The sequence below is a fragment of the Chanodichthys erythropterus genome, chromosome 7 (genome assembly GCF_024489055.1).
Source record: "Chanodichthys erythropterus isolate Z2021 chromosome 7, ASM2448905v1, whole genome shotgun sequence".
Lineage (NCBI taxonomy): Eukaryota > Metazoa > Chordata > Actinopteri > Cypriniformes > Xenocyprididae > Chanodichthys > Chanodichthys erythropterus.
Window position 1 is genome coordinate 24,892,033 of NC_090227.1, and position 27,200 is coordinate 24,919,232.

At 35.0% G+C, this 27,200-nt stretch overlaps 1 protein-coding gene across 2 annotated transcripts; it reads right to left on the reverse strand.

Annotated features, from left to right (window-relative positions):
• Nucleotides 1-341: 341 nt before the first annotated feature.
• On the reverse strand, nt 342-25,580 carry golim4a (golgi integral membrane protein 4a). Of its 2 annotated transcripts, XM_067389162.1 has the most exons (16): nt 25,027-25,580; nt 18,719-18,793; nt 18,378-18,427; nt 18,053-18,106; nt 17,790-17,940; nt 17,576-17,658; nt 15,521-15,604; nt 12,029-12,184; nt 11,679-11,921; nt 10,032-10,297; nt 9,631-9,707; nt 6,570-6,634; nt 4,247-4,435; nt 3,983-4,051; nt 3,805-3,891; nt 342-1,291 (listed from the first exon to the last, which is right to left on the reverse strand). In XM_067389162.1, exons 1-16 carry the CDS (start codon nt 25,211-25,213, stop codon nt 1,157-1,159), a joined length of 1,971 nt encoding a protein of 656 aa, XP_067245263.1. In that variant the 5' UTR covers nt 25,214-25,580; the 3' UTR covers nt 342-1,156. The 2 variants fall into 2 exon arrangements, with proteins under 2 accessions (XP_067245263.1, XP_067245264.1); XM_067389163.1 differs by lacking the exon at nt 15,521-15,604.
• Nucleotides 25,581-27,200: the final 1,620 nt, after the last annotated feature.

Genomic DNA, 27,200 nt, shown 5'->3' on the forward strand with positions numbered 1-27,200 from the left:
GGTGACAAAACAAGATTATTCCATTTTATATAATATAAAAAACAAAGTAAATACAAAACAAAATAAATACAAATTTTCAATATTGTAGTGATTTAGCATACATTCAGAACAAATCATTTTGAGTAAGCTAATCTAGCCATTTTGTTTACTTTTTGCATATTCAAATTCTACATCTGAATATTATGTCTCTTATTAATTCTCATTTTCAATGTGCCATTCATTTCTCTGCTGTCATAACAGTGACAATAAGACTTAGACGACCAGGTCCAGTAGCACACAAAACACTAGTTTATACTAGAATAGAAGTTGGTAGATCGGCTTGAAAAGAAAAGAGAGGGGGGGGGGGGGGGGGACACAATAAAAATAGTTTACCATAACAGAGTCAGTCGACAAAGATATCAGGAGCCAAATCCCCCTGGCAAGATGAACTACATTTGAGAAAGTTTTCCTTATAATCTCGATGAGGCACTTGGTGAAAAGCAAATAAAAATCAGTATTTAACTAAGTGAATTTGGTTTATGTTTAGGCAGCAGTAATCCCACTATGGTAAATAAGCACATACAGTACAACATTTAAAAATGACGAACTTTCTACAGCTACAATTATCTGCTTGAATTACATGTAAACATTCATGTAGTGACGTCTGTTGACCCAAGCACCTTGCCAAACTCACCCATGATACAATATTTCTGCATTGCATTATTCATCAACAAGATGGATGAATTACCAACACAAATGTGGGCAGGGCCAGGTGAGGATTTAAGGCTGATTGGTGACTGCTGCCTGTCCATCAAAATCAGTCATAACTGTTAAAAGGTTTACTTCAAAGATGGAATATATCTTGTATGTGGAGCCACAACTGATTAAAAAATGGCAAATCTTTCAGTGCAAGAGATTTAAACTGAACTTATTCACTGCTCCTTAGAAGAAGAAACAACAGACAGACGTACAGTAAAGGCAGACAGCAGGTGTTTGGTCTGTAAGTCTTTGGGCGTTTTGGTGCATCTCGGTTTCAGAGTTACACAGACCGGAAGAAAAACCGGTTTCCTATTCATCAGAACGACCCAACAGAACCGTCTCCAGGCATAATGTTTAAGAGGGTGGGGTGGGGAAACCCAATCCAAACATGGCAGCGATTGTCTGTCCTTCAATTGCCTCACATTTCTGCCCTGCGAATGGGTGGTTTGTCCCCATTACCTTCTTCTTCCTCCTCTTCTTCTTCGTAGTTCTCTTCATTGTGAAGTTGGGCGGGTTGATTATCCTCCTTCACAACCTGACCTCTAGCCTCTTCCTGTACAGATACAAAAAACAGCATTGTATAAAAATAATCAAGTATGATGTTTGTTAACACACCTATACTTGGCATTGAGTCTGGTTCTTTGTTACTAATCACCTCAAATTTATTTCAAAGAAGAAATAAAGTGATGCCCTGCATCCGAATATGCCTATATAGTAGGCAAAAAACGTTATTTTAGCCGAGTAGTATGTCCGAATTCATAGTATTCATGAAATAAGCACTCGGATGACCTACTACTTCCAGCAAGATTCTGAAGAGCGCATCCATTGGACACTCTACTATCCCACAAGGCCACGGGAGAAGGTTTGCGAATGGCAGTGTAGTGGCACAACTGACGCCGTAGGTCACAAAACTGTTACAACATGGCGGATGTAGTATGTCCGAATTTCATTTATACTATATCGAGCATACTATTATATTGGTCAAAGTACTTTTCAACTATGTAACCAAATGTAGTACCTACTATACAGACACAGCTATGGGTTTGGACTAACATGAGGGTAAGTAAATGTTGACAGACTTTTCAGTTTTGAGTGAATTGTAACTTTAAAAGTGCACAGATGTGAATAGCATGAAGCATGAAGAACATTCCTTAAATCTAAGAGATGATGTGGAAATGGAGGATGGATGTTTAAAGTGGAGCTGGACCCATGGAAGTAACTGAACACCGTGGAGGACGCTGCAATCGATCTGACTCACCCAACTGTGGCACTGCCACCAGTCTACAGTTACAGCAGCAGTTTGTACAAAAGAATAAGTGAAAACGTACACACACGTAAGCACTACATAACTCTCTGTGATACAGTGGCAGAGACCATAAAATTGTTGGTTTGGAACAGACAGCTTAACTAGAGAGATTCATGGTCCTGCCTTCTACGTTTTTGACAAGAAAGTAAATGAACACTACAGTTATTTGCTAATTTAAGTCATTAACAAATATATAATGCTTACAATGTATTTAATGTATACTAAAATATGCATACAGTATTGTTTAAAATTTGTTTAATTGTGTCTGAAAGAAGTCTCTTATGCTCACCAAGGCTGCATTTGATAAAATTATAAAAGTAGTAGTATTTATAAAAGTATAAATACTATAGGAATTTTGTGAAATATTACAATTTAAAATACTTTTCTATTTCAATTTTAAAATGTATTCCTCTGCTGGCAAAGTTGAATTTTGAACATTATCCTTCAGAAATCATTCTAAACATTCATCATTCTTATTGTTATCAGTGCTGAAAACAGTTGAGCTGCTTAATATCTTTCTGGAAACCATGGTGCATTTTGTGCACCAAGATTTTGTATCATCGTCAAAATCTTTGTCACTTTTCATCAATTTAATGCATCCTTGCTGGAAAAAAAGTATTCAAAAGAAAAACTTTTGAACAATATCAAATACACTACTGGTCAAAAGTTTTTGAACGATAAGATCTCTTCTGCTCACCAAGGCTTCATTTATTTGATCCACAATACAGCAAAAACAGTAATATTGTGAACAAGTTTTACAATTTAAAATAACTGTTTTCTATTTGAATACATTTTAAAATGCAATTTATTTCTGTGTTGGCAAAGCTAAATTTTCAGCATCTTTACTCTTCAGTGTCACATGATCCTTCAGAAATCATATGCCAATTTGTAAAGATGAATTAAATTGATCAAAAGTGACAGTATAGACATTTATAATGTTGCAAAAGCTTTATATTTCAGGGTGAGGGTTCTTCCGCAAGCTGCATGCAGTTCTGTTTATTAAATGCTAGAGCGCCAAAAATTACAGACTGCAGCTTTAAAGCCAGGGTAGGCAATATTTTTCATAAACTTTTTTTGTTATAATGGTTGAAAATCTCTACATCCTGATAGCAATCAATAATGGAAGTTGTCTAAATATATAAAAAGCGTTTTACAGTTCCTCCTGAACCAAACCCGTGATGTTCTACTCGAAGCTGTCCACGTACTCAGACTCAGATTTCTGCCTTTCTACGACAACATTATCAACGGCAAAATGAATCTGCAGCAGTCAGGTAGTACAAGTCAGTGGCCTGCTGCATGAAGCCGGTTTCAGTTACTACCCAGGTAAGCTTAAGATTAGTTTGAGCAAACTCTGTTTTTTTCAGCCTCAAGAAGGTAGACTGGTTTATCACCATGGCAACTTACGCAAACACGGCAAACCTGAGCAGATTTTATCTGGGTTAGATATCGCAGACCAAAACTGGACCAATCAGCTGTAAGCAAAGTGACGTATCTGACGCAATAAAGCCATTCCTCTTGTATCTCTTGCTCCAAATTAAAGCAGTTTAGAGTGAAAGAATTTTAGACAAAATTGCCTCTTTCTTTTTTTTTAAATCTTTTTAATTATGTATAATTAATATAATACATTCATTTAATTATTATATTAATTTACAATTAATATTAAACTTTGCTTTTATATATATATATATATATATATATATAGTGCAAGTCTGATCAAGTCTAATCTTCTCAACAAGCCACAAATTATAAATATTTTGTACCTGTTCTCCATTCTCCTCATTATATGGGTCTCCTTCTTCCTCTTGTACCGCCTCATGCTTCTGATTTTCTACCAGCTCATCTTGAGCCTGGAGAGAGAAAGCCATCCCGATTAGGTAACAAATAACTATTCTTGTTCTGTTTTTAGGACTGCGTCTGTGTTTGCATTTGCTATTCGACCTCATCATCGCCATCTTCCTGGTACTGCTCATCCAGAGCATCTTCCTGTTGGTCTGGGTTTCCAGCCATCTGCATAAAATACCCAAAACTCAGTTAGACATTCACAATTGCATAATAAATATCCCCTAGATGTCGGCAACAGTCAAATTCCCAAACTAAATCACTGAAAGTTTTTTTAATTAAAAAACACTGTTAAACATCATGCTGAAAACATGTCACATCTGCCAGTTAGGAGACTCCAGCTGCAAATAACCGGTCGCTTACCACCAGTTGTTCTTCAGCGGGTGGCTGGTGTTGATTCTCTTCGGCCAGGTGCATGTCAGGGTGGCCTACGGGTGCCGGCTCTTCCTCTTCTTCTCCTCGGGGCTGCTGCTGCTGCTCAGCCTCCTCAAACTCATCCTCACCCTGATTGTTGGGGTCGTCCTCTGGATCAACATCCGCTTCTACAGGTCGCTGAAAGATCGACGTATTTATCATCAGTACACATTCACAATAGCTTAAATTACAAGTAGCAAGCCGTGGATGACTAAATACGTTAAATTCCTGCTGAAGGCCCGAAATTCTGCTTTCCGGTCTGGTAACATGCAGCAGTATAGTGCAGCCAGGGTAAATCTGAAGAAGGGTATTAAGGATGCTAAGGCAGCCTATAAGCGGAAAATCGAGAACCACTTCAGCAACTCAGACCCCCGACAGGCATGGCAGGGGATTCGTCACATTACTGGGCAGAATAACACCAGCAGTCTAACTAACAACAGTGTTCTAGAAGTGGAGCAGCTCAACCACTGCTTCGGACGCTTTGAGGTGGAGAGGACTGAGACTACCATCGATCCAGCTCCTGCCACCAACAGCCAGGCACTCATCATCCAACCTACTGAGGTGATACACATTCTCCAACATACGTAAAGCGGCTGATCCAGATGGCATCCCAGGGCGCGTCCTCAGAGACTGCCACAGAGTTGGGTGAGGTATTTACAAATATCTTTAACCTTTCTCTGTTGCAGCGCACTGTTCCAACATGCCTGAAGACATCCACAATAGTGCCAGTAGCAAAGCAGGCTGCCATAACATCCCTCAATGATTATAGGCCCATTGCATTGACACCTGTAATCATGAAATGTCTGGAGAGGCTGGTCCTGCATTACATCAAGCCTGCTCTTCACTTACTCTGGACCCTCACCAGTATGCATACAGGGCCAACAGGTCGACAGATGATACCATCTGCACTACCCTCCACATTGTACTGTTCCACCTGGAACATCAAGGAACGTATGCACGACTGCTGTTCGTGGACTACAGTTCTGCATTCAATACCATCATACCTAGCGGACTATTTTCCAAGATGTCTGACCTAGGCATACAACACAACATCTGCCTGTGGGTTAAGGACTTCTTAACACAGCGGGATCACATCACTCCTCAACTCTGACACTCAGCACAGGAATCCCACAAGGCTGTGTGCTGAGCCCGTTTCTCTACTCTTTGAATACTCATGATTGTACATCTTATAATACTAACATCATTATCAAATTCGCAGATGATACGACTGTGGTGGGGTTGATCACCAGAAGCGATGAGTCTGCCTACAGAAAGGAGGTACAGAGGTTAATGGTGTGGTGCACAGAAAATAATCTGTCTCTAAACGTCAAGAAACAAAAGAACTCATCATTGACTTCAGAAAGAAACCGGATGTTCACACACCACTGTACATCAATGGGGAGAAGGTGGAAAGAGTGTCAAGCTTTAAATTTCTTGAACCATACACCTCAGAGGACCTCTCATGGACTATAAACATCATGGCGCTAGTCAAGAAGGCACAATGAGCAACTGTACTTCTTAAGAACGCTCAGGAAGATTAACCTGTCACAGCAGCTTCTGGTGTCATTCTATCGCTGTTCCATTAAGAGTGTACTCACACATGGCATGTTGGTGTGGTATGGAAGCAGCTCTGCAGCTGACAAAAAGGCTATGCAGCGAGTCATAAAGACTGCAGAGAACATCATTACAAACCAACAGTTACCTGCCCTGGAAGACATATTCGTCACACGCTGCCTGAAGAAAACACACAACATTCTGAAGGATTTACATCACCCTGCCCATCATCTGTTTGATCTGTTACCATCTGGAAAACGCTACAGGTCTATTAAAACATGTACCACAAGATACATGAACAGTTTTTATCCAAAAGCTGTTTCCCTACTGAACTCTGAAATGAAAAAACATTGCTCAACTACAACACATTCTTGATATTCAAGAGCATGCATTTCATGACAATATCATCTGTGCTCTTTATATTTATATCTATCACCTATGTGCAATAGCATAAGCACTTTATATATATATATATATATATATATATATATATATATATATATATATATATATATACACACACACACACACATTATATATAACAATATAATTTAAGCAGAAATATAAAAAAAATAGTGTACTTTTTGAAATGTACATTATTTGATTTTTTTAATGTATTCCTATATATTTTTTTTTTTAATTAGAAGTACGTGCTTCTAAGTTAAAAGTATGAATCAAGCAATATTATATGTGTTTATAATAACATAAGGGAGCACACCTCATCCTCATGGTGAGCATGGTCCTCTTCACCTTGCCCCGGCTCCTCATGGTGCACGTTCTCCTCTACAAATGACAGAGACATACAAAAATATAATCCTCAGTGCCCAGTTGTTCAAAAAATTTCATAGGGTTCAGAATTATCTAGATTTGGAAATCCCATGTTTTGCTATCCAAGATCAGGTAATCCATCCACCAGTTCTCCAAAATTAAGGTCGAACCACTGCAGTCACGTCGACAGTTTTAACAATGTCTTTAGTAACTTTCCGGACCTTGAAAATGGTGATTATATTGCAATCTATGGACAGGTCATATACCTCTCGGATTTCATCACAAATATCTTAATTTTTGTTCTGAAGATGAACAAAATGTCTTATGGGTGTGGAACATTTTTGGGTGACCTAACCCTTTAAAGGAAATACAAAATGGAAAGGGGATTTTTGTTTGTTTATGTTGTTTTCTTTCTCTTCAAATAAAACACTTTAAAATGACCCCACATTGACTATTTTACCTGTTGTTCTTCACATATTTAGCAGCCTACATTGTGAAATGTATCCCATTTATACAGTGCTGAGAATACTTTTTGTGCACAAAAACAAAACAAAAATAACGACTTTATTCAACATTATTTTCTCTTCTTTGTCATTCTCATACGTTGTTTACGTCCAGCGTTACCAGGTACTCAGAACGCCGACTCATTATTGGCCGGCTCCTGTGTCATCATCACACGCATGCGTCGTGCTGCTCACGTGATCAGCTTTGCCCAATACTGAGCTGACATTCGGACGTAAACATGGAAGCCTTCGTTGTGCTTACTGCGTCAACTATGTAAGGATAATGACAGGGAAGAAAAGAGATTGTTGAATAAAGTCATTATTTTTGTTTTGTTTTTGCGCACAAAAAGTATTTTCGTCGCTTCGTAAAATTAAGGTAGAACCACTGCAGTCACATCGACTGTTTTAACAATGTATTTCTGTACCTTGAAAGTGGTGGTTATATTGATGTATATTGAAGAATACTTCTCGGATTTCATCAAAAATATCTTAATTTGTGTTCTGAAGATGAACAAAGGTCTTATGGGTGTGGAACGACATGAGGGTGAGTAATTAATGACGGTGAACTAACCCTTTAAACTATCAGTCCCCTACTAAGGCACAAAAGAGACATGGTGATGGAAACAAAAAATATGAAATGGAAAAAAAAATTATATTTTAAAGGTGCCCTAGAACTTTTTTTTTAAAGATGTAATATAAGTCTAAGGTGTCCCCTGAATGTGTCTGTGAAGTTTCAGCTCAAAATACCCCATAGATTTTTTTTAATTCATTTTTTTAACTGCCTATTTTGGGGAATAATTAGAAATGAGCCGTTTGAGGGTGTGTGGCCCTTTAAATCTGGTGCTCCACACCCCAAGAGCTCATGCTTGCCTTAAACAACATAAAAAAAAGCTAATATAACCCTCAGCTAATATAACCCTCAAAATGGATCTTTACAAAGTGTTCGTCATGCAACATGTCTAATCGCGTAAGTACAGTGTTTATTTGGATGTTTACATTTTATTCTGAATGAGTTTGATAGTGCTCTGTGGCTAACGGCTAATGCTACACTGTTGGAGAGATTTATAAAGAATGAAGTTGTGTTTATGACTTATACAGACTGCAAGTGTTTAAAAATGAAAATAGCGACGGCTCTGGTCTCCGTGAATACAGTAAGAAACGATGGTAACTTTAACCACATTTAACAGTACATTAGCAACATGCTAACAAAACATTTAGAAAGACAATTTACAAATATCACTAAAAATATCATGATATCATGAATCATGTCAGTTATTATTGCTCCATCTGCCATTTTTTGCTCTTGTTGTTCTTGCTTGCTTACCTAGTCTGATGATTCAGCTGTGCACAGATCCAGACGTTCTGCCCTTGTCTAATGCCTTTCATAATGTTGGGAGCATAGGCTGGCATATGCAAATACTGGGGCGTACACCCCGACTGTTACGTAACAGTCGGTGTTATGTTGAGATTTGCCTGTTCTTCTGAGGTCTTTTAAACAAATGAGATTTATATAAGAAGGAGGAAACAATGGAGTTTGAGACTCACTGTATGTCATTTCCATGTACTGAACTCTTGTTATTCAACTATGCCGAGGTAAATTCAATTTTTGAATCTAGGGCACCTTTAATATATAATTTATATATTTAGTTCTCTCGCAAAAGTTTTGCATTTCCCCAACAAACTTCATAAAGAACACAACTTCTGAGAGTGAATGCAAATTTTCTTGGGGAAACGCAAAACTTTTGCAGAGAACACAAAAGCATTAAAATTCATTTTTCCTCCCATCTCATATTTTTCCTCCCATCACCATGTCTCTTTAGAGTTTCTGTAGCACCTCATGTGACCCACAACAAAAACAAACAAATATGAATGCAATAAGGGATGCAGTTGTTAGAAACTACTTTTGACTGGTTCATCTTTGATGATTGAGCCAATGTAATTTATAGTAATAATTAAAAACACTCTGATTTTTTTTTTTTTTTTTTTGTATCATTTTGACAGCTGTTTGGGAGATGATTTTATTGCTCTAAAATCTTTTCTTTCTTTTTTTTTTTTTTACTTTACTGTACTGAAAGGCTTATTAGGTAGGATAATGTGTACTTTATTACTTTAACAGTTAAACTAATCAAGAGAAAAATAAAAATATAAATGTGTGTATATATTACATGATACTAATGTTGTGTTTTTTGACCAGTTTTAAAGTTTTATTACATTTTTGTTCCTGAAATCCACCCTTCTGCTGGGATCATGATAATCCTAATTTTTTGGGGGATCAAAGGTATCCCAATCTTATCCAAATCAAAACCATGATTGAATTTTGTGATCTAATCTGATTCCACAATCATTTTTTTTCTTTTGAACAATGCATTTTCAAGATTTGATCCAATCCGATAGCGGAAATCCGATCAGATTACTTTTGAACAACTGGGACCAGATGTTAAAACGACAAAAAGAGACACCATGAGTAAAAGTAGCACTGCTATCACATCAAACCACATAAATTGTCACCTTTCTCCTCATTTATCTGTGGGTCATCTTCTCCCTGGACTATATCAGCATCCATGTTTTCATACTGTGCTTTTTTCCTGGTAAAAACAGAAAATAAAATGATTAAATAAACCATTACAGTTTCCTGGCTTAGATAACTGTGACAAGAACAGTAAAATAGCCAACAAACACGCACACATGACCATTCTTCATTAATGTGGAAAGTATTGTTAAAAAAAAATGATAATCACTGATTATTTACTTTTTTGCTTTATTAATATTGCATTTGGTTTGTGACTAACTGTGGAAACCACAGAAAGCTACAGCCTCTCATAGCTTTTAGTTTTTATAAAACATCATTCATAATAAAAATAAACTTAAAATAAATCAATAACTACAAAACTCAAGGGAGGGCCTCTGACCGGAGCATCTCTTGCTGGAGTTGTTGCTCTTTGAGATCGGCTTCTCTGTTCTGCTGTTCCTCTCTCTCTCTCTGCAGACGTAATCTCTGCTCTCTCTCCTTCTGCTGCTGCAGCTGCTGTTTCTGCAGGGCTTCCTGACGCAGGTGCAACTGTCTGCGCTCCTCCGCCAGCTGCGCAGCCAGACGCTGCTGCTCCTGCTGCTGTTCATACGCAGACTTCACCCGTTCTACTTGTGCGTGCTCCACATGCGCCTCAGCTGGTGCCACCTGGGGGCAGAACAGAAGAGTGAGTGAAATGAGTTAAATGTTGGAAGACAATGCAGGAAGGTGGACTGACTAAGCTAACAACTCAATATTAATAATAATAATGAAAACACACAGAATGAAAACACATACTGCAGCACATACAAATATTGGGTGAAACAGACTGTTCAGATTACAGGGAATTACTTTATTGCACAAGAAAAACTGGGATATATAGTGATGTTCCATGTTGTAGTCACAGCCGAAATCTTTTAAACCAGTCTGAATACCGTATACTTCAGGCATTTCCATCACCGATTTTGACGTTATTATTGTGTCACGCAAAAGATAATTTGAAGCCAAAGCGTCCAGACTGAGACACATCTGTAAAAATCTGACTGGAATCGCATTTCCAAACCACCTCCAAATGTGGTTTGCATCAGATTTGAAAAAAAAAAATTGATTTTTGCTCGCAGTCTGAACATAGCCATAGTGTGTTTTTAATTGGATGGAACTGTTTTCGATTAATACTTTATAAAAAAGCATTTAAAACTACATTTTTTATCCTTCTGACCAATTGTCTTATAAGACGGCATAATTTGGCTGCCTGCCCTTTGGAACAGCATGTTATGAAGGCTAAAAATGTTGTCTAGGTAGGCAGCTTACTAGGCTACACTACCGTTCAAAAGTTTGGGGTCAGTGTGTGTGTATGTTTTTAAAGAAATTAATACATCTATTTAGCAAGGATGCATTAAAGGCTTAGTTCACCCAAAAAATTAAAATAATGTCATTTATTATTCACCCTCATGTCGTTCTACACCCGTAAGTCCTTTGTTCATCTTCGGAACAGAAATTAAGATATTGTTGATGAAATCTGATGGCTCAGTGAGGCCTCTATTGAGAGCAAAGCCATTGAAACTCTCAAGGTCCATAAAGGTACTAAAAACATATTTATGTGAGTTCAGTGGTTCTATCTTAATATTATAAAGCGACAACAATACTTTTTGTGCACCAAAAAAACTAAATAACGACTTTTCAACAATATCTATATAGGCCGATTTCAAAACACTGCTTCATGAAGCTTCTGAGCTTAATGAATCTTTTGTTTTGAATTAGTGATTCAGATCTTCTATCAAACGATTCGATTCGTAAAGCTCCGAAGCAGTGTTTTGAAATCAGCTAATATAGATATTGTTGAAAAGTCTTTATTTTGTTTTTCTGGCACACAACATTTTTGTTGTCGCTTTATAATATTAAGATAGAACCACTGAACTCACATGAACTGTTTCAAATATGTTTTCAATATCTTAATTTGTGTTACGAAGATGAACGTAACATAGCCATACTAGTATACTAGTAATTTATCTAATGTTTGCATTCAGAATCATGTCGTAAAAGTTTTGACCTCCTGAGCGTCACGTTGCTCCCTTTCTAGTGCGTTTTCATCTGGTTGGTTGGCCTGTGGCTCCTCCTCCTCCTCCACTTCATTATGCGGCCCATCAAACTCCTCCTCTAGTTTCTGAGGCTGCCCTGCCTGCTCCATCTCCTCCTCTGCCAGCTCTCTCCTCCTCTCCTCGGCTCCTCCCATTTCTCCAACCTCCTCCCTGTGGTGCGATTGAGGCTTCTCGACCTCGTCATGTTTCTCCTTCTGATGGAGATCCACATGAGACAGATCTCATTCTTGAACATTTAAACCAGTGACATGAGTGGGTGTCACTCAGTTTTGACTGCATGATAGGTAAACAGCTTCAATACCTCTGGCTGAGCATCATGGGGTTGATTGTGTTCCTCTGCGTTCCCGTTCTGGATGGGCTTAGCAGCCTCATGTTGCGGGAGCTGCCCTGCAGCATGTCTCAGACTGGGCATCTTACTGAGCGTTTCCTTCAGCTGTTTATATTCATCCACCTGAACCTGGAACCCATGGAGACCCACTACATCAGTACAACACCACATATCAGAGTGAAGGCTTCAAATACACTGGTGAAAGGTAACATGAGAGATGGTTTGGTAGTTAGCTGAAACAGACAACAAATACAGCAAGCCAAAATCAAGAGCCTAGCATTTCCTCCCATCATGAGGGATACATCAAGATCAGAAAAAAACTGTCTATAAAAAAAACCAATAGCAATAATTGTAGAATTACTTGAATAATGAATTGAGAACCCAAAGCAACATTTATTTAATTGACAAAATGATAACACTTTAACTAATGTTAACAAGAATTTATTGTAATGTATTAACTAACATTAACTAACCATGAGCAATATATTACTGTATTTATAAATCTTTGTTAATGTTAGTTAATAAAAAAAGCAGTTCATTGTTCATGTTAGTTCAAAGGGCTGTAACTAATGTTAACAAATACAACTCTTGATTTTAATAATGTATTAGTAAATGTTGAAATTAACATTAACAAAGATTAATAAATGTTTAAGTGCAGTTCATTATTAGTTCATGTTAACTAATGAACCTCATTGTAAAGTGTTACCGACAAAATACTACAAAACTGCATGGTTTTCATTTTATTTACTAATGTAATGTAATTTAGAGCATTAGTTCACTTTCAAATAAAATTTTCTTGATAATTTACTCACCCCAATGTCATCCAAGATGTCCATTTCCTTCTTTCTTCAGTCGAAAAGAAATTAAGGTTTTTGATGAAAACATTCCAGGATTATTCTCCTTATAGTGGACTTCAATGGCCTCCGAACGGTTGATGGTCAAAATTACAGTTTCAGTGCAGCTTCAAAGAGCTCTAAATGATACCAGACGAGGAATAAGGGTCTTATCTAGCGAAACGATCGGTCGGTTCCGCCAAAACCGCACTTTCGTATTCTTCAAAAAGCTTACGCTGTATGTCCTACGCCTTCCCTATTCTACTTATGGAACGAACGCGGCGCCAGTTACATTTTTTCCGTAAGTCAAATAGGGAAGGCGTAGGACATACAGTGTAAGCTTTTGAAGAATACGGAAACGCGGTTTTGGCAGAACCACTTGGAAGGCGATCATTTGTTTATATAAAGCATATAAATGTAAATTTTTTTGGAAAATGACATATCGTTTCGCTAGATAAGACCTTTATTCCTCGTCTGGTATCGTTTAAAGCCCTTTGAAGCTGCACTGACTCCGTTTGGAGTCCATTGAAGTCCACTATAAGGAGAAAAATCCTGGAATGTTTTCATCAAAAACTTATTTTCTTTTCAACTGTAGAAAGAAGGACAAGGACATCTTAGATGACATGGGGGTGAGTAAATTATCAGAAAAATTGTATTTGAAAGTGAACTTATCCTTTAATTATATTATTTAGATCTTAAAGCAAAAATAATGTAATTGAAAAATAGAAAAACAACAACATGGTTTTATTGTATTTATTTATTTGATATTTAATATATATTTAATACTTAAATATATAATTACTTTTTAAAAATAAAAATATTTTGTTAAAAAGCATTTTATTTTGAACGTAAAGCAGAATGTATTTAATTAAAAAAATACTAGAGAACTATGGTTTTAAATGTATTTATTTAATATTTATATTCAATAAATTCTGGTTTCAAAACTGGTATTGATTTCATTTAAATGTAGGTCTTTAAAAAGTTTTTTGATGTTATTGATACTAAACGTTGCACATCAACTTGTACAACAAATAAGATACAAGAGGTTCAAAGCAAAGTAAACAAAGACTTCAAATTTGGGGCTGTTCCTCACACAATACTAATGTATGACTTTAAAAGACTATTCTTTTAAACCATACTATCGTTTTATGATTCTCAATTCATACCCAAGATCCTTCATATCCAAGATCCAGTCCTTCTTCACTAGGGTACCTGTTTTCTTTTCTGTTTGAGTGCCAAGTGTTGGCAGCATATGGAACGAAAATATCACTCTGGATGTGTTGGTTTGAAAGGAGAACAAGTGCAAACACACACACACACACACTAAACCCACTGCCTCCCAGCATCCTTTCTCTATCATCCTGAGAAAGCAGATAGTGACAGTTCTAATTAACAAGCATCTGTACATCTGGTTTTACAAAGCCGTAGAGAAAGAGCGAGTAAACAGGAAGTACAGCATGTATGGCTTATCAGACTCATGCACATTTTAGCATACTAAACAAGGGCAAGAAGTTCTGAGAAACGAGAGAGTGTGTGTGCAAGAGATCATAATGGCCTTGTGGAATGCGACCACACTTGAAATGCAGGCTTAGTCCAGTCTGAAACAGCTTGCATAAGCAGCACTGCCGTCTAACTGAATCAGCAGGATCATGTGCTGCTTTCACACTGAGAGCATTTCTACTGAAAACTGATATGAAGTGCTATGCAGAAATTAAAATAAAAATATTAACCTAGTGAGCTGCCTCGCTTCCTACATAGGCAGCATCCTAACCGTCATGGTTACCATCATAAGTGACTGATTTGGGATGAAGCCACATAAATAACACTCCTAAATTGCACAGGAAAAGCAACTTAATTGCTGCAAGTTACAGTAAGCGTTTGATATTATGTTGTTAAGCTAATGACAATACTCTATGAAATTCCATGTAATAATCTAATTTAATTACACTAAACTATAAATGTTATTAACCATTAATCAATGCTTTTTAGTATTGAATGACATATTTTTTATATATAGAAGTATTTATAACTGACATTTCTCTCAGTTCGTCCACAGTCTTAGATTTACTGTTTTTACTAATATACGTCATATTAATTACATTAATGTAAGCAGTTCCATGGGGAAGAAAACAACATTACTTACAAATATAATAAAATATACCAAAAATTATTTTGTGTTAAAATTATTATATAACAAAATTGTTTTGTGCATGTCTGTACAAAAAATAAAAGAAGCTTAGTTGCTAATTTTCTTTTATCAAACCCACTGAATTAGTATATGTGTAGTGGCAACCATAATTATTAAATTACTATAGCAAAATATTGCAAAAGATAAGTAGGTTTACAGCTCATGTTCACCATGTTTTCTGCTAAGTTCTGCAAAATAATTCTCTATATGCAGCAAAAATAGAGTAATTCCTGAAATACTACTTGCAGCTACAAATCTGATACACAGCGTTGCGTTGCTTACAAAGACATTGTAACTATTGTACTCTGCTAATATGGGTGTAGAAATAAATATAACACCATTTTTTGTGCTGTGTGAAACTGCACTTGCCTTTCCCAAAGAATATCCTCTGCATGGCACACACACTCTTGCACCTGCTTAAAGCGCGCATACACACACACACACCTGGGCAGCAGCTAGCGCACTCTTGTGGTCCTCCAGGGTCAACACAAGCTGGTCGTGGGAGGATTTTAGGTTCTTGTGCTGTTGCTACAAGAGGAACCATCACAGGCAAATCTCAAATACAAGCATTCAGGACAACCACACTGAATATTAGTATGGACAGTGTGATAACGCTGAATTATCATCATAAATACAAACACCTGATGTGCAATGGAAATAAGGCTGAATATGAATTCTGACTGGGTGAATTTCATGAAAAAGTTCAAAAAACATTTTACAAAAATAAAAATACAAGAATATATGTATATGTGTATATATATATATATATACATGTTAGGGCTGTCAAAACAATGCAGATTAATCCATTTCGTATTGACCTTTGAACCTGGAGCAGTTCTAGCCACAATTCGACTGTAAAATGAAGGAGGGAGACGAGAACACACTGGCGCTGCCTGGATCACTGACTGGAACATTTACTTATAAAAAAACGGCCTGATGGAAGTGTTGATAAAAATAAAGTCGTCTGCAGCAAGGAATTTGCATATCACCAGAGTTCGTCCACTCTAAAGTAGGCTACCACATCAATGCAAAGCATCCAGGAGTTAACGTTAATCCGGAGGTATGACCTAGCACGTCGTTAAAGTAGATATTTCATGCTTTCTATAGAAATATTTCTCATGTCTCTGAGGCAAACAGCATATACGCCGAGTTTTGGTTCATTCATGTAAGACAGTTCACGCGCCAGTGATCGTGCCCGCGCCTCCATGTCATGATTATATTTTCTGCTATATTTGCTTCTTATTTATTACATCCAGGTAATTGGTTGGTGAAACATTGATTAAAATTAAGATACAATATTTACAAAACTTTCTACCAAACAAAACTTCATGAAGTGGTTCAAAATCATGTCTGACCCACTCCATGTCTCCCAATATATTCACTTTTCATAATCAAATAGATGAATTTAAAACATAACATAGGACTATTTAAACATAAATATGAAACCACATTTTCTTTAATGGCTACCAACAAATAGCCTATAGTACAGTACAGAGAAATTTCAATTACCAATTGAATTACCAATTAAAGTGTGAACAAAAATAAAAGCAATTGAATGTGTTATTATAATTAAAAGATAGAAAATTACTAGAATTTTTTTACGAACCTCGTTAAAGTCTAACGCAACCTCTGGTGTTACGGCACACATCATCAAATCTTCTTCCTGAAGCACTTTTGAATTTATTTCCTTAGCATATTAGGTCATAATGTTGATTGTTATAGCCATTATTTGAACAGTGAAAATAATAATAAAAGAGTTTTTGAATTTAATGTCACTAATGCTGATTATTCATCGATTCATTTGAATTTAAATATTTAATACTTTCACAGCAAAAATTATGTATGTGATTAATTTAGATTAATTAATCACAGAGTATGTAATTAATTAGATTAATTTTTTTAATCGATTGACAGCCCTAATATATATATATATATATATATATATATATATATATATATATATATATATATATATATATATATATATATACACACACACACACACGGTCACATCAAAATGTATTTCAACTGTCATTCATTAATACAGTTTATTCACTAAAGTAAAAAAAAAATGGTAATAAAATATGACAACATCTCAGAGCTAAACTGTGTCAGAAAAAAATTAATCTTAATTATGACAGATAACACTTGAGCAAAATATGGTCAGGTCAAGGAGTCTGAATAATTTTTGGTCCCAATTTTTCTTATAAATTCTATTGGTAGTTCTCTGTATGAAGAATTTTTGAGTATAATATGTCACAGTTTACTTTATTTTGCTATGCTCACTTACATAAATGAACTATAGTGTCCTGCACCCACTAGTAAAAATATATATAGTATAAAAGAAGTCCATTTTTAAGAACCATAAATATAAAATGTATTACATATATTATATATTAAATAAACATACTTAAATATATAGTAACAGAGTTACTATAGAATTACGTACTTTAAAAAAATAAAAATAAAAAAAAAAGACCTAGTGCTTTTCAGCATTACCCTGGTATCCTGAAGTTGCACATAGACATCCTGATGAGCTTTTCTCAACTGCTTGTTCTCCTCACGTAGGTTATATACATTCTCTGGGGAAGAAAGAGAAAAAGAGAGGCAACTGAAATGACCATAGCTTGTAATTCCACCATGATGCTAGAGTCTTTTAGTTGGTGGTTGCCAGGCTGTGGTTGCTAAGAGAAAGATGGCGAGAACATGATACCTTTGAGCTTAGAAATCTCAGACTCTTTGGTCTGATGAAGCTGGTCAATTCTCTGTTTATGTTCATCTAATGCCTTGTTGTGTTCATCTCCTTGTAGCTGATGTCGCTCTTGTAGTTCATAATATTGCTTTTTTAGGTCGTCATGCTGGTTCTGATGGTAAACGCACACACACACAACAGTTTGTTATCTGTGTTTGCCGTGGGAAGAAAAGACATACTGCATATTTTACATTACATCACAAGCATGCATTTTTCCCACTGACCTTCAAAATCTGATGCTGGGAATGCAGAGAATTAAATCTGACACTGGCATCTTGCTGTAAACGAACAAATACAAACAAACCTGGTCATTTTGTAAGCATGGCATCACCATACCTCTAAATGCCATGCCAGAAAGCCTCAGGCCGTGATATTTAAGAAATATATAAGCCATTTGCATATAAACAACCAGATGAGTATTTGACTGCAGGGCAAGTAGGTGTTGGCTCTCAAAAAAATGTAGCTTCCCCTGCTTTTCATTTAGTTTTACAACAAAAGTTTTTACTTAAAAAAATCATTCTCCATGCCGTAGCTCTCAAAACAACATACCTTTTCTTTGTTGAGAGACTGCTGAGACTCTATTTTATACAAAAGAAAATCTGTGAGGAAAAGGCAAAAACAAGTATTACAGCAGAGAGAAATGCAATAGTTACGAAGCTAATTTATTAACTATAGCATGTCATTATTTTGGAGAGACATTTATGCTTTTTAAATGTGGCTTAAAAGTCCAAAAACTCTTAGGATCTTATTAACATGACACTTGGCATAACATAGCTGTTTTGGGCTGCACCAGTTTATCCATCATGAAAGCTACAGGATGTCATTACACTTCATCATTTCCTCTTCATCAATTTGTCATTGATGTTGTCATACATTATAAACAATCTTGCCTTCTTTGGCTTTTTTATGCTCCAGCCGCTCCTTCTGAAGAGACTTCTCCAACCTGGAGCGATGCTCGTACACAACTGAGAGGAAGAGAGAGAGAGAACAAAATAAATATATTTGTCTTTTGTATTGGTGTTGAGAAAGTAATGCGTTACAACTCCATAATAACTAATTGCATTCATTGGCTAATTTTTATAGAAAGCAATTTAGATTACTTTTGCGTTACTTTTTAATAACAAACAAAAAAACCAAACAAAAAAACAAACAAAAGTTCTATTTTGTCAGATGTAAAGGTCCTTTCACACTTACACCCACACTTTCACACTTTTTTGCTAGTTTCAACCCAATGCAGTTATCATTTTCACATCCTGCGGCACATTGTTTAACAGCAAATGCACTCACGCCATTTGAGCGCCCATGGGCGTGCTGGTCTGAATATGAGGTGTGTTTCTTGTGCATTGTTGGCATGTTGCTATTTTGAGGCAACTGAAATAGACTGCGCCACTGACCAACTGAACCTGGTCTTTGTTATTTAAAGAGCTCGTTAGTAACGTGTCTATAAGAGGGTGCACAACACGAGTATACTCTGCTTATTACACACACAGAGGCGCAGCAGCACACAAACATTGCCAAAATGTCCCCTTGGAATTATAAGATTCTATCTGACATTTTTGCCAAAATTGAGTTATTCACATATTCTTATTCTGTGACAACTTATTTACATTATGTGACATTTCTTTTTTTTAAGTTGTGTACATTTTGGGACTTTTTTTAGAAAACAAAAAGGTTCTATCTACAAAGTCAAATGCTAACTTGGTTTTATCTGTGAGCCTTTGTCATGTCGCCGGACTGCTCCGTGACAGTGGAAAAGAGTGCAGAAAATGATAAATCAGTGACAATTCCACGCAACGTGATGTTTTTTAGAAAACTCATGATTGACTATTTTATTTATGATCTTGTCAATGACAGCAGCCCAAATTCCAGCGAATTTTTGTGTTTTGCTGTATCTATTGCTGATGAGTTTTTTAAGTTAGACACCACGCTAGCTAGCAGTGCTATTAAGAGGATAGGTTTGGGTTTTGTAGTTTATTTAGTTTATTCCAGTCACAGCATTGTCATATGAGGGAATGTTATGTATATATTAGGTTATGGGTTAAGGTTAGGTAACCTTGATCCATCCTGTGTACTTGTATTAAGCTGTATGTAGCTATAAAGCTCCACGCTATGGCACACTGGATTAAAGTGTATACTTCATTAAGTGAGATGAGATGTTAAATTTTACATAGTTGGTAAAAACTGAGTTGTTGCATAGTTGAAATAATTTTAAATGTGAAATATTTTTATATATAGTCAGTGAAACATTTTTCAATGTCTATTAAACTGTTAAACACCTTTGCTGAAGCATTGTCTGTTTTCTTGCATTTTAGTCTTAAAATGTCTTAAATTTCACAATATTAAGCCTTAAAGGTCAATACTCAACAATCTAATTGATGGGTCTTATTTGCAACAATAAACCTTTGCATGTTATTGGTCCTGGTCAGATGTATTACAGTAGCTGCTTTCTGTCTAATAAAAGACAACTTAAACTTAAATGGTTCCTGCAATAACGTGTTAAATTAGCCACCATATTCCTACCTAAATGCACTGGACAAAATATTTAGCACTGCCTTTTATGCTTAACTTGAACAAGAAAAACATTTTCATTCTATAAAATGTAACTGTCTCATGCATTTCAACACATTGTTACAACACTAATTTTATGTTTTAAAACAAATTATAAGTAAACTATTTGTGTTTCTTGAAAATTATTGCTTCAGTTAATGTTTTACAAGATAGAACTTTATAATTCCAAGCGAAAAGTGATTTTTACAATTAGAAGGTTCTATCTGCATTTGACCCGCTCAAAAAATCCCCATTGTCAAAAATCCCCAAAGCAGCAGCAGCAAAAAAAGTGTTTAATAAAGTAAGATTAAACACATTGTATTTTACATTTATTTTAATTAATATTTAATTACTGCAGGTTTGACATGCATATAAAATCGTTGTATTTATTCACAAACATTATAATCAAAAATTATTTCAAAACAACCTATGCTTTTCTTTAAAGAAAATAAATTAACAATATGCTTTATTAGAAACATCAGAAATTGAAGTGACTGCTGATGACCTTAACATTTCCAACCAATGCATTCAGTTGTTATGGCAAAATTTGGCTAAAAAATTGACACAAATTTTGTCAAGTATGATACTAATTTTTGTTTTAATATTTTAACAATGCTTCTGTACAGGGGATGAGTTTAGAGAGAATTTACAGCCATCAATGCACTGCATAAGTAACATTCATTCACTACATTTAACAACACTTTTTAAGATAATTAGTGTCAAATTTCTTAGCTGTGTGTGTGTGTGTGTGTGTGTGTGTGTGTGTGTGTGTGTGTGTGTGTGTGTGTGTGTGTGTGTGTGTGTGTGTGTGTGTGTGTGTGTGTGTGTGTGTGTGTGTGTGTGTGTGTGTGTGTGTGTAACATTAAAATTTAAACGTATAATCCAAAGGTTTATGACAGTTTTGTGCATTATTTGAAAGGTTAGATAAATTTCTCGGTTACCTTTTAACTACAGTCTGAGTTATTTTGTAACTTCTGGTCTCAGCAAAAATGCAACCAAACGTGTTTGTCTGTCATGATTAATGTCATATCTCATTCCATTGTTTTCACCATCTGGTTCAATGAGAGTTGTGTTTTTGAGACGGTGTGTCTTGAAACCTGTGTATTATGCACCATGTGTGTTTTCAAATACAATAATGTGTCCTATGTGGGCATGACACTAAATTGGTGAGTTATATAGCTCAATTATACGTGAAAATATATAGTTTTGCACAGTCCAACATCGAAAAGTAATTTTACTAAACACAGTAAACAGACTAATGCAGTATGAACGCAAAACATCTGTCTGAATGCATATGGCTATAGAGGCTGTGTTTTAAAATATATCATTTAAAGATGTACATTTCTGACATGGGTTTACTGTTCTAACAAATAAAGTATAGCATCCTGACTGTTAACATGCAAATAAAGCACTAGTGCTAAAAATATTAAAAATAAAAAAATAAAAATCTAGATACCCCTCACCAACATAATCTCCACACACAACCGGATTCTTTTACAGTACCACAGTCAGAAAGTAAAGTAAGCTGAGCTATGAATACTTTCCCCGCTGTGTGAACCACTGACCCGTCGAGTGCCACATCCGACCCTCTTAATTTCTCTCTAATGGCATCAGAATGAAAGGTTGACCCGTCTGCTCTTTTTACACGTAACATGAGCTTCGCCAGTCCTCCTCCAAAATCTGAAATACCACAGGAAATGAAGCCTGACAGAAGCTTTCCTCCCCATATTTGTGTTTGTCCAGCAGCGTAGGCTGTTCCTTGAACAGCATTATTACAGTGAAGTCATGGTATGCGTCCTCCGACCCCTTGCCTCTTGTCCTGTATCCTCCCATTACAATCATCATTACATGACAAATCAAGTAGTTATTATGCTGATTAAAGAGGCTGTGCAATGATTAGGACTCATAGGAGGCAGTAATCACAAGACCTCTGAGTGGTTACAATAACAATTAAAAGTAAAATTGTTTTGCAATGAGCAGCGCATATGCTCAGGAAATAAAAGATACGTTGGCTTGAGGCTCCCAAAGCACATTAAAAACTTATATAATTTATATGAATATAAATAAGTATTATTAATGACTTGCATAATTTAGGATAATTATATAATAATTATTAATAATAAACTAAATGAAACCTTTTAAATACATAAATATTTGTATAAATTTAAAAAATAAAAATATTTCCAGATATAAAAAGATGTTTCTTAATTAGTAATGATATTTTTCATTGTCAAGACAAATATGAGACATATATAAATATAATAAATAAATAAAAATCAAATTATAATAAATTAGAATTAACTATGTAAAAATTATAAAATTAACCATTAAAAAATCTAAATCATTTACTGCAGGAAGTTAAATAAATACATAAATAATTTTTTACAAATATACATTTTTTTCCCCAAAAAAATGTTAATCATTTGTTGTTGTCAAGATCTGAACTAAATTAAAAAACTGAACTTTATAAATCTAAAGTTATAAAAATAACTATAATAACTATAAAAACTATGAAATTATAATAATTAAACAAAAAATATTAAAAAAATGTAATAACAAAAAACCCTGATGGCATTCCCCATAACATTGATCCAGATGCAGTGTCTTGCTCCCCTTCCCAGGGAACCATGGTTACAGTCGAAACTTGAGATTTTTTTTTTATTATTGTTAATTTTATAGTTATTATATAATTCATTATAATTTATAACACCCATGAATAATATTTGTTTTGTATTTTTATATACTTTAGTTTTTTTTATAGTTCAGATCCTGACAAAAACAAATATGATTAATCATTTTTTTGGAAAAATGTTTATATTTGTGTGTATATATATATATATATATATATATATATATATTTCTTGATTAATTCTATGATTGTTATATAATTAATTATAATTTATCAGTCATTTATAATAAAGTTTTTTTTATATTTATATTTTTCAGATTGTGTCTTCAAAAGAGAAAATATGATTAATAATTATATTTTTTTTATTTTATACTTAAAACATTTTTTTATAGTTGAACATACAAAAATATATTTATTTAATTTTTTAGTATATTATTTATATTTGTTATATAATTAACATTGCTAAATTATGCATAATAGTTTATTACAGTCATTAATAATACTTTTTTTTTTTTTTTTTCTTTTTGACAAATATAAATATGATTATAAAGATATTTCTAATAATATTTGTTGTAGTTAAGACAAAAATATGAACTGAAGACTACCGGAAGAAAAAAAAAATCTTTTCACATACAAAACCCCCTACAAACACCAAACATTTGAAAATAACTGAACAGTAAATGTGGCATTTAACTCAGTATTGCAAAGTAACAAAATTATAGTTTATTCTGTCAATGCCACCCATTGATTACCATAGATCTGCTTCCTTTGTATTTCATCTAAAAACAAGGACCATTTCTTCTTGCCCTCTTTGCAGACAAACTGCGAAGCCAATCTCTGTAAGACTGGGACAATGAGAGACTGTGATTTTAGGCACAGGTTGAAACAATGTGGTTGCCAACAAAATGTTCTGCATAAAAATGAGCAACTTCAACGGCAGCTGCAGGAAATCACTGCAGTAGCTACACACAGAACCAATCAAACATTTCTAGGATTTCAATACCTGAACATCCAAAAACATTTTTTCCTGATCAGTTTCAAGCTCTGTGTGAATTGCAGCAAAGTTGAATTTGCAGCAAAACCCTGTTAGATTTCCATGAAAAAGTTTGCAAACCACAGCATTTCATTAAATATGTGTCAGTCAAGTGTCATGTAGATGATAACATTTGTGTATTACTCTATGGAGTCATTTTGATCTGACAATCCTTTGGTTTAAACTCAGCATGAAACAGAAGTTGCAATCATTCCCCCCATTGTGACATATATTCAAGTGAATTGCCTTCTTGAACAAGTAAAATTGTTGGGCGAGACTTGATTTTGTCCATGTTGAATTGATTGGATCATTGCGGTTTGCTATTGCTGTGATCTCATGTAAGTAACATGTAAGTAAATAGACAATTTATCAGAGAAGAAACTAATGATTTAGAAAAAAAAAAGATGTGCACAGATAAATACTGCAATATTCTTTTAACTCCATTTTGATGTCATGGTGACTTAGGTCCATAAGACAATGCTACCCCATTCTATTCTATTCTACTCTATTCTATTCTCATGATAAATGTGTGAAACCTTCTGAAACATTTGTCACCAATTAAACAACTTGTGTGAGACATTATTTTATGTCATTTGAAACTTTTCAGAAACTTTTTTTTTTTTTGGTTACCAGCCCAGATCTTTCTTAACCACTAGACAACATTACCCCATTCTATTCTATTCTATTCTATTCTATTCTATTCTATTCTATTCTAGTGAAAAGGCCTTGACGCTTGCAGAAACGTCAGTCAGTGTATTCAATGCATTTGGTGGATTGTATGTGACATTCTTTTATGTGCTTTAAACCTAAAACATTGGATTACCACTCTAGATCTTTAACCTCCAACGTTAAGCAACAACACCACAAACAAAGGATCACCTGGATGAGCACTTACAGTAAACTCCATATTTTTTAGATCTCGTTGCTTGCCAAAGTTTAGGAGAATGTTTCTTGCGCTGTGACGTCATCACGACGACGTGTGTTTTTACCTTGAAGCTGTGCGGAGAGAGACTCCTGGTGCTGCTGATATTTCAGGGCCATCTCTTCTGTCCTCTTCAGCTGCTTGTGCATCTCATAAGACACCATCCCACCATAGATCATCCCGAACACCACCGTGACCAGTAAGAGAGATTGGAAAATCTTCTTCTGTTTCCTGGAGCACACGCCGTTGCCCATGTTCCCTCCTCTCCTGGATTCCACAGAAACGTTCCTGGGAATTGTTTTCTCTTCACTCTTTAGTATAGAAAAAACTCTGTCCCCTCCGAGACTCCTCGTGAAACATTATATTTCTGGACTGCTGCTCAAACGAAATATATCTCTGAAATGTCTCACGTTTTGCCAAGTTTTCCAAAGACATTCAATAGTTTAAAAAAAGTAACGAATCCGGTTGTATTTGGTCCTCGTGGTTAGTCCAAGCTCTGTGAAGATGTTTACATAATGAAAAGCAGTCTTTTTTACTAATTATCTTAAGTTTAGAGAGGCCTAATCGCACCTTTCGTTACGTGTCACCTAAAGCTGCAAGCAGTCAGATCATCCAGCGCTGAAGGAAATCCCGCCCCTCAAACATTCCATTGCTTTGATTGGTCAGGGTTCATGTCAATCAAAAGAGGTTCGCTCTAATGGGAGGGGCGTGTGTCTGGTTTTTATTTCAGACGAAAACTATTGTGTTTTCTTAAAACTTAAGGAATTATGATTTCCACAAAAACATTAAGCAGCACTGATGTTTTCAACATTAGTAATAATAATAAGAAGAAGAAATCATCATTTTACAATATTATTTCTGAAGGATTAGTGACACTGAAGACTGGAGTAGTCTAATGATGCTGAAAATTCAGCTTTGCATCACAGGAATAATTACATTTTAAAATATATTAAATTAGAAAAGAGTCATTTTAAATTATAATAATATTCCATAATATTACTATTACTGTATTTTTGTCTAATAAATGTGGTGAGCATAAGAGAATTATACATTTTAAAATGTACTTTTACATTTTTGAATGCCTTTGTGTATAAAACACATAACATATATAATTACATACAGTACTGAATGAAGTCATTAATATTCAGTAATTTTAACATTCACATATTATTATTGCTGGTGTTATTGTTTATATAATCTGGCAAGATCACAAGGCTGCGTCTTTACAACAGGCTTTTTGATTTTGTAAATATATAAAAGCTATCTTTTCTAACTTTTAATGTCACACACAATCACAGAAGACATTGGAACTGCCTGTATGAGATTTATTCAAAATGAATAAACCGCTTTGACTGTTTAGACAAATGCAGCAGGAGGAAAATATGCTGTGGATGTTCTACATTACACAAAACCCTTTTGTTCCGATCAACTGTTTCTTATTAATCATTTTGCAAACTAAATTTCTAGTTTTTTTTTTTTTAGATCTCTCATTCTCTTTCCCTCTCAACTCTACACTTGAGGAAATGTTATCTAGAATGGCTTTATGGTATAAATATATTAAATGTGTCTATTTAGTCTATAAACACATTAAATTTAAATACAAATGCACAAAACTGCAAGTTTATGAAAAACAGTAGTCTGTAATTTGGCCTTTATTACTCATTTATTACTTGTCTACATTAAAAATTAAAGATGGTTACATGGTTACAATTAGTGTTACCACAGTAAATCCATGATAAATGTTGTTGAATTGTTAATTGAAAAGTATTCTAACTGGGTCGGCTCAATGTTTCTCCTGATGTTGTTAATTAAGTCAGCGCTGTTTCAACTGGGTTTAACTGAATTAAATCACAGAGAGAGCTGCGGATGCGCAGTGCGCACAAGTAGCGCTGTTTCGTTCCGCTTTGGGCACGTTAATGTTTCCCTTGCCTAAAATCTAGTACTGCCACCTTGTGTTGACATTGTGAAACTACACAATTTGTAAATTATGCATGATATATATATGCATATAATATATTTTAATAGACAAGCTGCGGGCCTTTTAAATAAAGGCTGTAATTTACTATTTTACAAACCTATGTGACTTGTTCTTTTTTCCGTTGATTACAAAAGGAGATGTTAAGGACTGACAGCCCAGGTGTCCATTTACTTTCATTTAATTTTCTCCTTGAAAATGCAAGGTGATTGAGGTCATTGTACACCAATCAGGCATAACATTATGACCACCTTCCTAATTTTGTG

Excerpts from the sequence above, each read along its gene's own strand:
- golim4a (XM_067389162.1), bottom strand. The coding sequence starts at position 25,213 with ATGGGCAACGGCGTGTGCTCCAGGAAACAGAAGAAGATTTTCCAATCT. Across the intron at positions 3,892-3,982 it reads AGGAAGATGGCGATGATGAG|GCTCAAGATGAGCTGGTAGA; the intron begins GTCGAATAGCAA and ends TTCTCTCTCCAG. Across the intron at positions 1,292-3,804 it reads ATGAGGAGAATGGAGAACAG|GAAGAGGCTAGAGGTCAGGT; the intron begins GTACAAAATATT and ends GTATCTGTACAG.